The sequence below is a fragment of the Herpailurus yagouaroundi genome, unplaced genomic scaffold, assembly GCF_014898765.1.
Source record: "Herpailurus yagouaroundi ecotype Mexico unplaced genomic scaffold, PumYag 195, whole genome shotgun sequence".
NCBI lineage: Eukaryota > Metazoa > Chordata > Mammalia > Carnivora > Felidae > Herpailurus > Herpailurus yagouaroundi.
In genome coordinates this window covers 4,621,433-4,640,661 of record NW_024412426.1, presented here as the reverse complement: position 1 = coordinate 4,640,661, position 19,229 = coordinate 4,621,433, and the positions used below count along the sequence as shown (strand labels likewise).

Here is a 19,229-nt window from a genome sequence, read left to right as displayed (position 1 = left end):
TTCTCAGCATCGGTAACGTGAGGAATCTAACAACAAAACAATGGCAAACCCTAACACTGAGAGGCCAGCAGAAAGTAAGGAAGAGGAAACCAAGTGCAAAGTAAGTGTTTAAGAAGCTTAGCTGTGGGGCACCTGGGTGGCTCAGTCAGTTAAGCATCCGACTTTGGCTCAAGTTATGATCTCACAGCTTGTAAGTTCGAGCCCTGCGTCGGGCTCTGTGCTGACAGCTGGGAGCCTGGAGCCTGCTTCAGATTCTGTGTCTCTCTCTCTGTCCCAAACCCACTTGCATTCTGTCTCTGTCTCTCTCAAAAATAAATATTTTTTTAAAAAGTTAAAAAAAAAAAAAAAAAGCTTAGTTGTGCCATGACACAGTCCACTGGGATGGAAGAAGAGATTTTATTTTAAAACAAAAGTGAATGGGACAAAAGCTGACAGCAAAGAACCAAGAGTCCCAGTAAAAGACAGAGCAAGAGGAGCTAACAACTAAGACAGCCAAAACAACACTCAAAAAGGAAACGGTCTCTGGACAGTGAGCTTACAAGTGACTTCAATTTTCATATTTTTTGCTTCTCTGTAGTTTCTAGTTTTGATACGGGAAAATAATTCTATCATAGGAAAAACAACAATGTTATTTTTATATTTTTAAAACATATCAAATTACAATGGCACCATGTTGCCAACGGCTTAAGGAAGAAATGGGTGATGGGCTTTGCATATGGTAAATGCCATCCCCAAAGCCTTTATAAACGAGATATAAGAGCTATTTGAAAGACTGTAGCTCTTAGAAACAATTAAATTAAATTAAATCTGCAGATAAAATTTCTATTCTAGTTAGGGCCATTTTTAAATAAAGGCAGAGTAACTTAAGGGGCAAAAGTTAACAACTTAATCACAATAATGATAATAACATGGTCTATAAACTGGCAGATAGTCTATCAGAGTAAGAATTAGAGCCCCAAAGGTGAGACTCTTCATCATGCCTAATTTATTCACTCACATACTCCTTATTCTCAACACTGAAGCTACAGAACCAAAATACCTAAGAGCAAATATAAACCCTCAAGAAATGAAGGAAACCAAAGCATCACAAAGTGTCACCATCTACTGCCTTTTTTTCTTCATACTCCTTGTAACCTTGGACATTTCTAGAAATCTTCCAAATGGAGAAGTGAACAAAAGCATACTTCCATTACATTAGCAAGTACTGATGTTTGTAACTGGACTACACAAAGTCCCAAAAGATGCATGCAAAAAATTACTTTCCCTAATAATTCTTTCCTATTACAAAAAAAGTTGCATAATAGCTATTGCTTTATTGAACCAACCCTGCAGAAATTTCTTATTCGTGAAAGTTACTTTGCATAAAATTCCTCAATTAAATATTACTTCAGTGACAATCATATATAGACTACCACTTTAGTAAAAGCTTAACTTTCATTAAAACATTCCCTTAAAATAATTTTTACAGAAAATAAATGTTATCTTTTCAGATAATTTCACTTAATGAGAGCAAAAACCTGTAGATCTCATAAACAAAGCCACTCATTCAATTAAGTCTGTCCTCTGATAGAGTATTTAAAATTGCTGAATCATCTTTTCTTGCAACCAACGTCACTACTATATTTCCTTATGGATTTTCTTTCTCCCCTTTTCAAGACTCTTCTTTCCCTTGACACATTTCTAAATGTTCTCAAATAGTTTTTTAAAAATTATTTTATTTATGAAATGACTTAACAGATTTCTGATGTGATAACATAGAAAGTTCTATTTCAGTTCTCCTTTCCCAAATTTCACCAGTGAAATCTACTATCTATAGAGAAACAGAGTTATAGGTTACTTTTTTTTTTTTTTAAAGGTAGGGGAGGGAGAGCACAATGTATCTCTAGTTCTTTCTTTTCTGCAGGTGTTCATGCTTTTGAGAATCTACTGAACGAGAGGCCCCATTAACTGCTGTTGTCCCCTCAGATTTTCCCATGCTGCTATTAAAAAATAAAAACTTAGAGGGCGCCTGGGTGGTTCCGCTGTTAAGTGTCCAACTCTTGATTTCAGCTCAGGTCATGATCTCACAGTTGTGAGACTGAGCAGAGAGTGGGGCTCCATGCTTAGCATGGAGCCTGCTTGGGATTCTCTCTCCCTCTCTCTCTGTCCCTCCCCCACTTGTCTTTCTCTCAAAATAAATAAACATTTTCAAAATATATAAAATAAAAATTAGAGGGAATTTTTTTTAAGTTTATTTATTTATTTTGGGTGACAGAGCGTGAGTAGGGAAGGGGCAGAAAAATCAGGCTCCAAGCAGGCGCCATACTATCGGCATGGAGCCCAACTCCAGCTCAAACTCCCAAACCATGAGATCATGACCTGAGCCGAAATCAAGAGTCAGTGGTTCAATCAACTGAGCCACCCAGGTGCTCCTTTAGAGGGAATTTTTAAGGGATAAAAAACAATTTTTTTTAATCTATCCTGGATAATTTTAAGTTTATTCCATGTGGGTATTTCAGCATTCTTAGTTAGAAGACACTGCTACCCAGTAGCATGTGCCAAGCATGTGCGAATACATCTATCAAAGCAAACCAGAAAAGGAAACCAGCAAAACGTCGCTGGTTTTGGAAGGATAGCATATTACTGGCCCTATATTTGGTTGGACTAACAGTACATCTTCTAATCCTCGATAGCTCTTGGGAAGCCTGATTAAATTCTAAAACAGTTAACTAAATGAATCTGTTAACAGGAGAGAGAAAGTGAAAGGCAAGAAAATGGAAACAAATTCTGGGTAGTGAATTTCTCTCCTAAATGAGAATTCCAATGTTTAAATGAAATACATGAGAAGCTAAAGTGTTGTTATAATTTCTAAGTCATTTTATATTTTAAGAAGCCAACCAGACAGAAGACATTTTAAAAAATTTTTATATCATTTCTAACAAAGGACCATGCAATCATCTAACTAAAGGACACTTACAAGAGTATTCTGATGAATGGTTCACCAACAGTTGTTATTATAAAAGAGTTTTCCCCAAAAAAGGATTAAGGAAATGGCAGAGAGTATGTTCATGGATGGGTTGGTTCAGGATTCTCCCTGGAAAATGGGAACATCAAGCTACAAACTACAGCATAGCAATCAGACAATGTATTCAAAGGAAATACAACCCATTTTTAATTTTAACAGAGTTGTAAAATTTCAAAAGCAGAACAGCCTATACTATTAATTCAACATAATTAGAAGAATTTTAAAGAAAGTCACACTAACCAATTGACACTTAAGTAGAGAGAGTACTTTAAAGAATGGTGCAAATTACTTTCACTTCCTTTTTGGGAGGATATAGACATAGAAATTGATATATCCTTTTCTTCCAAGATAACAATATTACAATATTCCCTTCCTGGCTACTGAGGGGGAAAAGTGAGATATCTTAAAATCCCTAAGGAAAATAGTACGAAATCTTTTAAACTCTTTTTAACCATAGGACAAAAACAAATACTGGATCAAATATAGCAAGAAATGATCATGTATAAAAGTTCAAATATGGTCTAAGCCTGATGGTCACACACTCAAATCAACCAGTACCAAACAATCAACTTAAATGTATGAATCAAGCCAGGCTTAAGTAAGGAGCAGTGGGACTTGTTAGCAAATACATACTCCACCTAAACACATTAAAATTTAAATGGAAAAAAAAAAAAAAAAAACTGCTGTAGAATCAAGAATGCCAATTTATAATGTCTTTTTTAAACACTTCAGTAAGAAAAAAAAAATTTCCCCAACATACGTGCTTCTAATCATAGTGTAAATGAGCAGGTAAATAAAATAATGAAAGTAAATTAAAAAAAAATGTTAAAAGAAACAAGCTCCTCAGCTAGGATTCCTAAGGGTATATAATAAGCGCAAAGTAATTACAAATAGAGAATTATATAGCGTTAACCAAAACACAACAAGCTGGCGTCATTTTAGAGAAGAGTCGGCAAAAGAACAACAAATTTAAAAAAGAAACAGTTACACCCAAAGCAGTTTTCCAAGCTGTCAACATGCCAACTCAATATAAAAGTGAAAGTAAGGGTGCCTGGGTGGCTCAGTCGGTTGAGTGTCCAAATTCGGCTCAGGTCATAATCTCACTGTTCCGTGAGTTCCAACCCTGCATCGGGTTTGCAGCTGTCAGCACAGAGCCCCTTTGGATCCTCTGTCCCCCCTTCTCTCTGCCCCTCCCCAGGTCATGCTGTCTCTCAAAAATAAATGAACATTTAAAAAAAGTCAAAGTAGACAGGAACCCATAATTTATTATGATGATCTTTAAAATTAATATTAGTTACTCAAATACTTTTCATTTTTTATTAGTTTTCATGACTTTGAAATAAATAAGAGCTCTTAACTTATACTGAACCTTATGTTAGTTATCAAAAATATTATCACAGAGGTGCCTGGGTGGCTCAGTCGGTTGAGCACCCAACTTTGGCTCAGGTCATGATCTCAGGTTCGAGCCCCGCGTCTGGCTCTGTGCTGACAGCTCAGAGCCTGGAGCCTGCTTCAGATTCTGTGTCTCCCTTTCTCTCTGCCCCTCCCCCACTCATGCTCTGCCTCTCTCTGTCTCAGAAATAAATAAATATTAAAAACAAAAATTAAAAAAAATATATTATCACATTAAACAGCACTATAATTCCTTAAATTGTTCCTCGTGTAACTTAACATGTACTTAACAGATCCAGACAAACATAAATATAGACATACCAATATTCAGTTTCCTCAACAAAGCATTTAATTAAATTTGTATCAAATATATAAAATAAAATTTTCATATGTATAAACATGTTACCTCCTGGACATCTTCTGGGTTTCTTCGAGAAACAACCTAAAACAAAACATACACAGAAATATCTCATCATTACCAAAATTTAAGATTTCAAATTTGTATAACTACTTTCAACAGTATTTGTATAAATAATTCAATTTGTTTAAAAGAAAAGAAATACCATATTTTATCACTTAGCTATATATATCTTATATATATCACTCAGCTATATAATAACTTCACCATCTGAAACACGCTACAAAATTAAGAAAAAGGCAGCTAACAAAAAATCCACACACTAAAGTTCATGCATTACATTCGTAAGAGAATGCCCTGGCTTCACTCTTGACATAATTCTAACAAGCTAGTCTATCCCCCTTCTGAGCCTACATATAAGGTAAAAGCAAAAAAACCAGCGGGTACCCACACAAAGCGTACAAGAGACGGCTCTGTATTACTTGTTATAACTGTATGTGAATCTACAATTAGCTCAATAAATAATTTCAACTTAAAAAAAAAGCAGCCACAATGGCCAGACACACCAATATCTGTGAGAAGTAATCACTGACCATATAATGATAAAGAAAAAAACAAAAGTAACTTATAAAACATTATAATCCTATCAGGGTTTTCAGGGACAAATAATCCTATCAATATTCCCTGAGCAAAGAGAAAGAGGGAGGATTCTTTCATATTTTTCTAATTATAAAAGCCAAAAAGTCTAACACCATTTAGAAAGATTTCCGCACTGGGGCACCTGAGTGGCTCAGTCAGTCAGGTGTCTGACTTCGGCTCAGGTCATGATCTCACAGCTCGTTGAGTTCGAGCCCCGTGTAGGGCTCTGGGCTGACAGCTCAGAGCCTGGAGCCTGCTTCAGATTCTGTGTCTCCCTCTCTCTCTGCCCCACCAGAGCTTGTGCTCTGTCCCTCTGTGTCTCTCAAAAATGAATTAACATTAATAGATAGATAGATAGATAGATAGATAGATAAATTTAAAAAAAGATTTCCTCACAAAACTTAAAAAAAGAAGGCTGGGTGTTTAAATCATCAAATAGCATTTTAGTGGGAAAAACTGACATTTGATACATAACACCATCTAGGCAAATGTAAAATTCATGTACTTGATGCTACAATATGCATCTTGCAAAGACAAGAAGAAAACATCAGACACATTAAAACAGTTGCCTATGGATGAGAGAAAGAAAAAAGTCTTTGATGACTGGTCACGATACCACGAACTGAAGATGATGATCAACTCAACACTACTCCTGAGGTCCAAAACAAAAAATATATATATACTATTTAAAGTCAGCCAGGGTGGCTCAGTTACCACCTGGGTGGCGCAGTCAGTTAAGTATCTGACTCTTGATTTCAGCTCAGGTCATGATCTCACAGTTTGTGAGATCTAGCCCCACAACCAGCTCTGCACTGACAGATTCTCTCTTTCCCTCTCTCTCTGGCCCTCCCTGGCTCATAGTCTCCAAATAAATAAACCAACTTTAAAAAAAAAAAAAGGAAAACAAGGGGTGCCTGGGTGGCTCAGCTGGTTGAGCGGCCGACTTTGGCTCAGGTCATGATCTCACGGTCTGTGAGTTTGAGACCCGCATCAGGCTATGTGTTGGCAGCTCAGAGCCTGGAGCCTGCTTTGGATTCTGTGTCTCCCTCTCTCTCTGCTCCTCCCCTGCTTGTGCTCTATCTCTCTCTGTCTCTCAAAAATAAATAAATGTTAAAAAAAATTTTTTTTAAAAAGGAAAATGAACAAACTGAGCCTTCAGACCCATACTTTTATAACTTTTAATGCTGTATTAGCAATTATCTCAACAAGTAGTATCAACTCTAAAAAATACTGTAAATTCTCTCTGATATAGGTTGCTAACTAGCATTTAGTAACTTTTTTCTGGGTGAATTTCAGTATTTTGTCATAAAATTCAGCCAATAAATTCCACAGAAGATGGAATTTAAAGTGGTGATTCCTTCCGTTTAAAGTTCATAAATTTCCACTTCAAGCGTTACCTATCATGGGTAAGATGCTAGACATATATCTTGAAAAGCCTCTTGCTACAGAGAATTCTAGCCCCAAGTCATCTTCAAAATTATGACCCTAAAGCAGCGCTTCACAAACCGTGCTGTACGGAATATCAATATTCTTTAAAATCAGTGCTCTTAAAGGAAGAGCTTAATGACAATTTCAGTTTACCTTTATTTAAAAAAGAAATGTTTTTTACAGCAGAATTTCTAAAGGCCTTTAATATATTATTATGCCTAGTAAATCTCCAAAAGGAAAATAAAACAGTATTTCCCCAGGTCATCTATCCACTCCACTTTTTATTTTTATCGTGTTATTTGTTGTTATTTTATTTACTTAGTGCAACATCCACTAAATTTGGAATACATTTGGGAAATGTCGCTGTAATATCTGTAGTCTATCTGCCCCTGTTAATGCCAACAGCAAATTCTGAATTTAGGAAAACAAATAAGGGCTTACAGTGAAGGTAACTGTCTCCTACTGTGCTAAGAAATTAAATCCTTTACTTCATTTAATCATCCCAACAACCCTGCCTGGCAGGACAAGATAACCAAGCCCAAGAGCATCACTAATACTAAACATATTAATCAGTTACAGGCAGGACTGGATCTCAGAGCCATGATTCCAAACAAAGTAGTCCTTCCAGGACATAACCAAATCAGCCCTCCTAAAGATTAAAATTCCAAGTTTGCAAGTAATATTCCTGATGCCTATTAGGTAAATCCATTTTGTCTTTTACAGAGAAATGTAAGTCAACCAAAAAACAGCAGCCGAAGAAGTGCTTTGGCAGAAGAGAAGGCGCTAAGAAAGGGGTTTGAATACAGGCTCTAGTACTAGCCACTAACTGCTTTTTTACCAGTTGGGTAATAAACCAAAGAAAAAGCAACCTTAAAACAAGCCCTCTTGCCTATCTCTAAAACAAAGACCTGAGGTTAGGGCTTGGCCTAGCTCAGGACCATAATAATCAACAGATCATACAATAATTAGGTCCTCTGTATCCATTTCACAGTGTTAATTTATTTTATATAAATAATAAATTATTTCATACAAATATAAAATATAAATATATAAATTTTATAAAAATATAAATATGTATTTATATCAATATAAAATATAAAAATAATTTATTTTATATAAGTTATTTTATATAAAATTTATTTTATCTTACTTTTGAATAAGTATTACCAAGTTTCCTTAAAAGTCAAGTCTAGGGGCGCCTGGGTGGCGCAGTCGGTTAAGCGTCCGACTTCAGCCAGGTCACGATCTCGCGGTCCGTGAGTTCGAGCCCCGCATCGGGCTCTGGGCTGATGGCTCAGAGCCTGGAGCCTGTTTCCGATTCTGTGTCTCCCTCTCTCTCTGCCCCTCCCCTGTTCATGCTCTGTCTCTCTCTGTCCCAAAAATAAATAAACGTTGAAAAAAAAAAAAGTCAAGTCTAAAATACTCATTTATCTAATTACCATCAAAATTATGATTTGAAATCACTCTCTTAACTCAGACCTACACAAAAGAATTGTCTTCTTCATGAGATTGATAGTTCCTAGAAAACAAAGCTACAAAAATTATTCGAACATATTATATCGCCTACAAAAAAATGATCACAAAATAAGTCCCTTTAGAACCAAGTAGGAATGAGTCAAATATAAATTTTAAGAAGCTACTTTTATGAGCAACTTATTACAGTCAAATCTGATGGCTGTTCAGCTACTAGTTTGGTAATAGCAGAGCTAAGAAGACAAAGGGTTTACAAAAGTAACATTCTTTTTAAAACTTAGTGTCAAGATACAAATAATCAAACATGGAAAAAAAAAGAGAGAGAGAGAGAGGGACATACCCACTCTCCATTTCTCAAAGATATGACTCTCCAAATGTAGGATGGGAATAATTGGATATACAAAAATGTAAGGTTACACTATAGGGAACATTTCCCATCGTGCCCATTAGGTAAACCAAATGGCACATTCATCAATGTAATGCACGCAATCCTGACTTTCAGACATTTGAGTTTCACAAAATCCATACTTTCATATAAATATACTGACACCTTTAAACTGCATTTCATACACACACACCTTTAAACTGCATTTCATACACACACACACACACACACACACACACACACACACACACACACCCTGGCAAGAAGAGGAGATACCTCAAAGTGCCCAACTCACGCAGTCCTCTTACCAAACTCAACCTTCCCTCCCACCCCGTCACCTGCATCTCAGTTCCTCTCTCCCTTTTTTCCCTGCAGAGCTGCAGGTGTCACTGGTTGGCAAGAATATTTGGGTTGGTTAATCACCTGCCAACCAGGTAGTCTGGACCCAAGAGACAGCACCTGCACAAACCATAATTAGACACTTTACGACACTGTTTAGTTCTCTGGAATGAAAGAACTCCCATATAAGATAGAGACGTCAATGGGAAAAAAATTTAGGCATTCCACTTTCTAACAAGCTTTTACAAAAGTAATATGTTGGAAGGAATTATTGCTTTCTACATCATTAAAATCCCAAAATCTAAAGAGAGAATAAAGAAACTACAACAGCAAGTTACTTTTGGATACTCAATAAATGTTAAAGTTGTTTTTCTCACTTCAAATTTTACCAACCATTATAGCACCACTCTAAGGTAAACTATTTTCCAAAGTTCAAGGAAAATCAAAACGCTTACTGTTAAAGTTTGCAGTTTAACATAAAATCTTAATGTGAACTCAAATGCCCAAGCATATAAGTTGTCAATAAACAAAATGAAAACAGAATTTTAAAACCTGCTTACTAAAGTTTTTGGTATGTGAGATGGTTTCCTATTAAACAATATTAAGAGTCAAAAACAAAGGTAGAATGAAACATTACTCTAGGAAAAAACTGAACAACTTAAGAGCCATGAGTTTTCAAAATGTCTAATCATAAATACATTTTTCAATAAATTAATCTTCCCCCACCCCCATGACTACTCCATTTACTGAAAATATTTCCAGAGTAAGCCCACACCAATTATTTCTTCAAGAAACTTTCAGGGAGCTGGGGCGCCTGGGTGGCGCAGTCGGCTAAGCGTCCGACTTCAGCCAGGTCACGATCTCGCGGTCCGTGAGTTCGAGCCCCGCGTCAGGCTCTGGGCTGATGGCTCAGAGCCTGGAGCCTGTTTCCGATTCTGTGTCTCCCTCTCTCTCTGCCCCTCCCCCGTTCATGCTCTGTCTCTCTCTGTCCCAAAAATAAATAAAAACGTGGAAAAAAAAAATTAAAAAAAAAAAAAAAGAAACTTTCAGGGAGCTACTTACTGATCTAACAACTGGTAATGAGTGGTAATTCTCACCACTTTAACACTAGACATTTGTAATAATGTAAACAGTTAATTAAGGGTTTAAAATTTAGTAGGCTTGTATTTCCTTACAGTGGCTTCAGTTATTACTTGCAATGTTTATGAATATGCATTAACTTTCAAAATAAAAAGCTAACAAAACCAAAAATTAAATCTGCTGCCTCCCATATACAAAAACTCCACAGTGACTATCATAATTAAAAGACTGAATGCTTTCCAAGTTCAGGAACAAGGGAAGGATGTCCACTCTCATCACTCCTATTCGACCTAGTACTACAAGTCCTCGCAAGAATAAGACAAGAAAAAGAAATAAAGGACATACAGACTAGAAGGAAAAAATAGAACTGCCCCTTTTGCCAAACATGTATTGTCTATGTAGGAAAAGATGAAAACTCTACCAAAAACTCCTAAGCTAATAAGTAACTTTGAAAAGGTCATAGATATAAGGTCAACACAAAAATGAACTCAAATGTCTTTATACCAGCAATGAAAAAATGAAAACCAAATTTTTATTTTTTTCTCCAACCACATTTTATTTTTTTATATTAAATATAATTTATTGTCAAATTGGTTTCCATACAACACCCAGTGCTCATCCCAACAGGTACCCTCCTCAATGCCAATCACCCACTTTCTCCTCTCCCCCACTCCCCATCAACCCTCAGTTTGTTCTCAGTACTTAAGAGTCTCTTAGGAAAACCAAATTTTTAATACCACTTACAATAGCTACAAAAAGATGAAATACTGGGGAATATATTTAACAATAATGTCCAGAATCTGTATACGGTCAACATAAAATGTTGAAAGAAATCAAAGAACATCTAAATTAATGGCATGACATACTGTGTTCATTTGCAAATTTACAGATTCAACAGAGTAAAGATTCAATTCTCCCAAAAACTGACCCATAGATTTAATGGAATTCTAATAAAAATCCCATTAGGATTTCCTATAGATATAGACAACCTGATCTAAAATTGATATAGAAAAGCAAAGGAACTAGAATAGTCAAAACTATTCTGAAAAAGAATAAAGTTGGAGGAATTCTACTCCCTAATTTTAAGACTTACTATAAAGATAAACCTACCATAATCAAGACAGTGTGGTATAGAACAAAATAGAGAATCCAGAAACAGATCCACATATATAATGCTGACATTTCTGACAGAGATGCAATTTAAAAAAAGAAAAAAAAAGAAAAAAGGCTAGTCTCTTAAACACTGTTTTGTTGCAATTGAACATACATGTGCAAAAATGAACCTCTGCCTAAACCTCACACCTTATACAAAAATAAACTCAAAATGAATCATAGAGCTAAATGCAAAATGCAAAACAATTTTCTAGAATGAAACACTGGGGAAAAAATTGTGACCTGGGGGTATTAAAGAATTTTTAGATCAAACACTAAAAGCACACTTCATACGAGAAAAAAAAAAAAATTACAAACGAGAATTTACCAAAATTAAAACTTTTGGCTTTGTGAAAGACACTGTTAAGAGTGAAAAGATACACTCTTTTCACTCATTACAAAAAGATTTGTAATCACATAGCTGACAACAAACTTACATCCAGAACAACTAAAGAATCTCAAAATTCAACAGTTAGAAAACAAACAACCCAATGAAAAAATGGGAAAAGACAGCCTCAAAAGGTTAAATACTGGCCGATTCTATTTATACAACACCCTCAGAAAGACAGAAGTAGAGAGGTAGAGAGCACATCAGTGGTCACCAAAGGGCTAAGAGGTGGGGAGACAAGTGTGAAAAAGAGATAGCATGAGGGAGTGTTTGGGGATGTGGAACTGTTCTGTTTCCTGATGATGGTGGTGGATATTTGAATCTATATGTGTAAAGATTCACAGAAGTATATAACAAGTCAATTTTACTGTATATCAGTTTAAAAAGGAACACTTAGAAAAACAATGCCTCTTTCCAGGCCTCTCTCAAGTTCCTGCAGTATCTCCCAGCTAGGCAGCAAGAACACAAAGTTAAAAAGGCAGCCCACCCTCAGGGGAGGAAGCAAACAAGTACAATATGACAAAGGCTTTCATGGAGGAACATATAACACACATGGGGTTCTACACCTAAGAAAGGCTTCCTGGAGAGCACAGGGCAAGAGCTGACACTTCAGATGAGCAGGGATGCCAACACAAAAGAGAACTTTCCAGACGAAGGAAACAGCATCTAACAGAGAGGTAAGGAGCGGCGGGGGGGCGCGGGGAAACTACAAATAATTCCTTTCCCTAGCACAAGCAGGCCATATACAAGAATATGGTCAGGAATTGAAAGCAGGTTCCTTCCAAGCAATACAACTAGTGTTTCAATTTGATGCCTTAGAAATGGCAATTTTCAGACTCAAATCAAGCTAAGTACTTCTTCCCTTCATTCCCTACTCCCTTTTTTGTTCACATTATCACAGTTACTGTATTTTCCATGTACCCATCAGTTTTGCCAAACTACAGTAAGGCCCTGTGGGGACACATAGGTCTCCCCATACATACACCCATAGAATCTAATGAAATGTGTTTTATAACATAGGTAGTCAACAGCACAGCACTGGGATAAAAGCACTGTGACTCAGGCCAGTCTACTAGGCTCAAATCTAGACTCCACCCCTGGCTAGCCATGTGACCCTGGGCAAGTTACTTAACCTCTCTGGGCCCCAATTTCCTCACTGATAACGTGAGAATAATAATAGCATCTACTCATTGGGCTGCTGTGGAAAATGTCCCAATTTATATAAAATGCTTAGAACAGTGCTCGACTCATAGTAAGCATCATGTGTTTGCTCTTAATACTCAACAAATGTTAGCAACATAAAATGAGGACTTACATATTCTCAGTCTGAAAACAAACCTAAATTGCTTTAAGTATGCACAAGACTTGCACACTGAAAATTAGAAAATGTCGCTTAAAGAGCTACATAAATGGAAGATACATGGATCAGAAGATTCAATATTGCTAAGATATCAATATCGCTAAGATATCTTCTTCTGTAGAAGCTGATCTACATTCTCAAAGTACGCCAATCAAAATCTGGGTAGGCATGTTTATAGAATTTGCCAAACTGATTCTAAACTTTGTACAGAAATGCAAACAATCTAGAACAGCCAAGACAATTTTGAGAAAGAGAACCTACTTTCAAGACTTAGTTTAAAGCCACAGTAAACAAGGTTGTATGCCATCAAGAAAAAAGAAAGCATACGTCTAAACAAAGACTTATATACAAATGGTCGTGATAACTATACTCATAATAGCCAAAAACTGGAAACAACCCAACTCAACAGGAGAATGGATTCACTGTAGTATAACCATACAATGGAGTATCGGTCAGCAATAAAAAAGAGTAAAAACAACAGAGATGAATCTCAAGTACTCATGGTAAGTTACGAAGTCAAACCAAAAAACAAAGTGCATACAGTATGATTCCATTTATATCAAATTCTAGAAAATACAACCTGATCTACAGTGACAGAAAAATGACCAGTGGTTCCCTAGGGACAGGGGGTGGGGAGGGGGGAACCAAATGCAAAGAGGCCTGGGGGAACTTGTGCAGAGATGACCATGGCAGTGGTGACACAACTATATACATTTGTCCAAACTCATCAAATTGTACAAATAAAACTGGTGAATCTGATTGCACATAAATTGTGCTTCAATTCAAAATATAGACATAAGGCAACAACGCGTTTTAAAAATAAAAGTATAGTAGGATGCCTAGGTGGCTCAGTTAAGCGTCCGGCTATTGATTTTGGCTTAAGTCAGGATCTCATGGTTGTGAGATCAAGTCCTGGGCCAGTTCCATGCTGAACATGGAGCCCGCTTGGGATTCTCTTTTTCCCCTCCCTTTCCGCTCTTCCCCATGCAGGCATGCACTCTCTCTCTCTCAAAATAAATAAACAAAAACAGTAATTTTTAAAAATTAAAATGAAAGCATACCTTTTGCTTTCCATACTCGCAGAAAGAATACAGGCAAGAATTTGCCATTCATTTAATGCGGTTGAGAAATCTGCATTACGGTATGAGTTTTGTTAACATAGCATGGTGAAACAACCAAAAACACTGGTAATGGTTCTTGTAGATCTGTGTCTTCTTTAAGTAAAGAACCAAGGAAATCTCTAAAACAACTTTCCAATTCTTAATAGAAATATTTATTCTAGATAAAAATTGATAAACAACACAGAACTTACCTAGGAAATCTGTTAGCCAGCGTGTGACTGGCCATAAGGTTAGTCAAGCCTGCTAGGTTCCAGAGAAATGCAAAACTAAGCACAAAGGAGTCTTAAAAAGATGAGAGAGCTCTTATGCTACCTAAAACTTAACAATGGTACTTACTTCCCATGATTCTAATTCTACTTCTACATAAAGAACGCTATAAGGATCAAGAATATAGGGACTGCTTCCTAAAGCTAGAAGAAAATCAATAGTAGGAAACACAGAAGACATCCCTAATCTTGAGCTCATGAAGTTGTCTCAGGGGAGCACTACTTACTTGGTTATTCTCCTGAGGAAAGATGTTTTTCTCCTTAAGTCTCACAAAATAATAAATATTTTACTTGTTTTATAATATTACACATACTTTTTCTAAAAAGTATATCTCCATGATGACCCTCAAGCCTTAAAATGAAAAAAAAGCAAAACAGAAGCCAAAAATGAGGAAATAGCCATTTACAAGGAGAAAAAAACACAGTGTAAGCAATTTCCAGTTCAAATAACCACGGCAATATGTAGCATGCATATCATAGAGATTTGGTTAGTTCTAAGGAAATGTGCTACTTCATGTTCTAATTTATGTTGTCATACATTAGCTGTTGGTCATAAAAATTAGTTCACAGCTTAAGAAAAGATACTTAAGATGTAAATGAGGTTAACCTTTCCTTCTGCGAAGTAAGACTACAAGTAATAATCATACCCAGTGTTTCCTATTTGAGTTCCACACACATACACAGCTTCAGGGCTTTATGGGCTCTGTCCCTCCCATTCACCCCTCTGCCTACCATGCCCTCTGCTTTTCTCTCACCTGTCTGGATTCTTCCCATCCTTCACCACCTATCTTAATTCTTCTCCTTCTCCCTTGAGCCAGAGCAACCTCTCTATCTTCTGAAATCCCACAGCTCTTTTCTGCAGTCTCTTAAAGCATTTAACATTCTCTCTTGTACTACTTTAAGTCCAGTTTACTCTCTTCTATGAATATCCTTGAAAGGAAGGGACATGCTTTATTCAGTCTTGTATTCCTCATAGCACTTAGTGCCTCAAACCAAACATGTATTGATTGGATGTGCTGCCTAGAATGCCGAGAAAAACATTCCACCGATTTCTTTTCAACACTGTGTGCCATACACTGCCTCGGGTGATGTAAAAGGAAACAAATACCAGTGATGGAGACCTACTGTCGATCTACTAAGAGACACTGACATGTAACCAGGTTAATACAATATAATTGAGGTACATGTTATCATAAGGGATGAGTAGGGTGCTGTGAAGGGAACACTATGTATGTTAAAGATTGTTCTAATTCCACAAACTACGTTAGGAAAGTAGATTTTGAAGGGCCCAATTACCAGAAACGTTTCAGAAGTGGTAATTCTAAGGGTCCCTTAATTTTAGTCTTAAAAATTTTCTTAACCTGAAACTAACACTCCGCCAATATAACAACCTTACTTGCATAACTGGAAGTAACAAATTTCCTTCTATCTTCAGTATAACCTCTGAGATAACCAGGCCTGGTCTTATCTTTAAACAAATTTGCTCCTCCCATCTTCTCACATTTGTCTGAATTGTGCACCATTTCCATAAACCACGTACCACTCTCATGAGCCAAACTCTGTTTATCTAAATATACCTAACCTTTACAGTTCTCAAATCCTACTTCCTGTGCTAACACAGAGGACTATGCCATCCTCCAAATGTATATTTAGCATTACTACTACCTGTACCTCTCTTTTCTAACAATTAATGACAATAATAAAGTTAATTCTTAACTTTTTATATAACTTGGACTTAAGCAGAACTAGACTGAAATCCCAAATGTGCGTGCACCTATCTTATGATGTAAAATTGGTCAAGTTGTGAAACTTCCTTGAACCTCAGTTTCCTCATCATTAAAATTAGAATTCCATTGGGTAATATGTTCAAAATGCCTAATATACACACATATTCATACATACATACATTACATACATTCGGACTTATTTTTGTTACTCTTCTTTTCCAAGCAGGGAGATGCAAACTCTCTTTAAAACCCACCGCAAAAGCAATGATGAACAAAGTGGGTACTAAAAATTGCTTAGCTGATGTAAAGAAGCCTCACAACTTTTAAATATGCCCTCAAAACAACTCACACAAGACACACACACACACACACACACACACACACACACACACACACACACCCGGTAAAATTTCCCGTATGTCACCTACTGAACACCATGAAAAACTCAGATGCAAAATGACACAACCAGATACAGAGGTCCTAGGCTGCTAACCCTAACACCGACATCCTTCTCAAGAATCTGTCTGCCTCAGTACAAACCTGACACTGTATAAAAGGTCAAGAGAAGAAATATATTTTATTATGTAAGTTAATTTTTCAATCTACACTATCCCTGGGAAGCAAGCAAAACCACTTCTGCAGATTTCAGCCTCAGAAGAGAAAGTCCTAATGGGATAGGGTCTGAGTCATCCATTTAAAACCATCAACGCCTGCCCCACCCTGGAACGAGGGCACTACCGCGACCTTCTACAGCACAGTCTCCAGCATCCAACACTCAGCACCCACCCCAGCCTTCCCGAAGTCCCCACCTCCGACGTGGGTCCAGGCACTAGGAGCACCCAGTCCCACCCCAGGCTCTGACCCAGGGTCAGGTACCCCCACACCAGGGCACATACCCTGGTCCCTCACGCCCCAACTCAGGAATATACCCGCGCCTGACACCGGCACTCACCCGGGCGGTGACCTTATACACCGTGTAGCCCCTTGGATGTCGCTGGGGCTCGGTGACAGTGTAGAAACGGGCCAGGTCGGCACCCCGCTCCCGGGGAGAGGTCATCCTCCCGCCGCCTCTGCCGCCGCCGCCGGCCGGGGACCATCAGGACAACCCGGCGCCTCCGCGGTCCGGGATCCCCAAACAGCCGCGAAGCGGCGAGGGGGCGGCGGCTCCACGGCTGCCCTCCGCCGCTCGGCTTGTGCTTCCGGCTCGGCAGAGAAGCTTCCGGGTCAGGCCTTTTCCAGCGGCCTGGGGGAGGGGAAACCCCCGCGCAGGACGCTGGCCCCTGTCCCGGCCGGGGCCTGGCATCAGGGATCAGGTGGTCGCATTACCTCTCTTGTCACCGTGGATGCCTGAGACTTCTCCAAAGAAGTCTCTGTGCGCTAGCTCTTGACACCTTCTAGATTTTTCTGAGCGCTGTTAGAGCCACGACACACAGGTGAGATCCCGGTCCTCCACACCCTCGGCCAACCTGTGTACAAACTTATATGCAGTCGTAAAGGGACGGAGGGATAGTCCAGCCTAGCGTCTTCTTTCCTTCCCTACTCACGGCCGATCATTTTGCATACCCACAACAACATCTGAACTGTCACAGACATAACTGCTCCTTTTTTCTAAGACAAATCCCGTCCACCCGTGCACCTGTCTTTCAACGTCCACAGCGGCCCACCACCCTATGTCTATCTTAAAATTCATCCCCTCGGATGCTAAAACCTGGAACCTGCGTCTAACTGGGGGGGAAAAAAAAAATCACACGACCTCTAAAAGCTACTATGAAGATAGAGTTTCCCATTCAATTGGTTGCTATCCAGTGCTTGGCAATTCTTTACCTTGCCTTGATCAGGATTTTCTTATTCCCCATAACATTTATTCCAGGTCTTTGCCATTCACCTCAACCCTCTGTTCCTCCTAGTCTTGCCCATCTACCGTTTGTCCCTGCCTTTCTTTCAGAAGAAGGCAGAGGAGTCCTCAGTACCAACCCCTTCATCTTTTCACATTTCTGTTCTGGTATGAGACATGGACACATCCCTTCCACATTATTTACTTATTTATTTTTATGTTTATTTATTTTTGAGAGAGAGAGAGAGAGAGAGACAGAGTGCAAGCAGGGGAGGAGCAGAGAGAGAGGGAGACGCAGAATCTGAAGCAGGCTCCAGGCTCTGAGCAGTCAGCACAGAGCCCGCGGGGCTCAAACTCATGGGCTGTGAGATCATGACCTGAGCTGAGGTTGGAGGCTTAACTGACTGAGCCACCCAGGCACCCCTCCCTTCCTTTACTTTTAAAGACTAATCACTCTACCTGTGTGCTGAAACCCATCCCCCTTCGGCAGACCTAAAGACATTGTTCGTTCCATCAGTGACATCTCAACTCTGCTTTCTATACCTTTAATCTTTTTCTCACCACTGGCTCCTCTGTGTCCCAACCTACATATACCCAAATCTATCTATCATTCATTTATTAAACCTGAATTCCCCTACTTTGTGCCAGGCATCATGCTGATAGGCACCGGAGTTACAAAGAGAGTCCCTGCTGTCAAGTACCATCTAGTGGGAAAAAACAGAGAATAATTAAAACATGTTGTTGTAAGTACCATGACAGATGTATATGTGGAGTGCTGTAGAGCACATCAAACTCCGAGTAAAGGGTTTTCCGTTACAGGGGAAACTATGACTGAATCTTGAAAGACAGAGAGGATTTAGCCAGGCTGAGATGAGAAAAAAGGACATCATCACAGTTGCCTCTTCTCCTCCTTTCTCCTTCCCTGTATTGTAAAAATTGCCTAAGTTGTTTTTCAAGTAATCTGCATCAGTATTCACACATCCCACATTTATACATTCAGGGATATCACACGTTCATTACCATATTCACTTCAATCGGCCTTCACTACTCTACTCCTACTAAGAAACCGCTTTGAAAAAAAAATCTGATGACCACATTTGCCCAATATTTTCAGGGTTTGAACATTTCTGACCATTTCCACCTTTTCAAAACTCCTCTGTGTCCTTAGTGTATGAGTCAGCATTCCCTTTGCTTTTTCTTTTACACTCTGAGTCATTCACTCCTTTTCAGCCTCTTTTGCTGATTTCTCCTTTTAAGAAGGTTCAGTGTTGGAGTACCTGGGT

At 38.3% G+C, this 19,229-nt stretch overlaps 1 protein-coding gene across 8 annotated transcripts in view; it reads right to left on the bottom strand.

Annotated features, from left to right (window-relative positions):
* Positions 1–17,313, bottom strand: part of RPS6KC1 (ribosomal protein S6 kinase C1) — a 322,126-nt gene extending 304,813 nt beyond the window's left edge. For 2 of the 8 annotated variants that reach the window (XM_040446443.1, XM_040446438.1), the window contains exons 1-2: positions 17,065–17,313; positions 4,803–4,838 (exon numbers count right to left, since the gene is read on the bottom strand). In XM_040446443.1, coding sequence (XP_040302377.1) covers positions 4,803–4,838; positions 17,065–17,169 — 141 coding nt within the window. In that variant the 5' untranslated portion in view covers positions 17,170–17,313. The remainder of the gene's footprint in view (positions 1–4,802; positions 4,839–17,064) is intronic. The other 6 variants (XM_040446437.1, XM_040446436.1, XM_040446440.1 and 3 more) reach the window with 3 other exon arrangements.
* Positions 17,314–19,229: the final 1,916 nt, after the last annotated feature.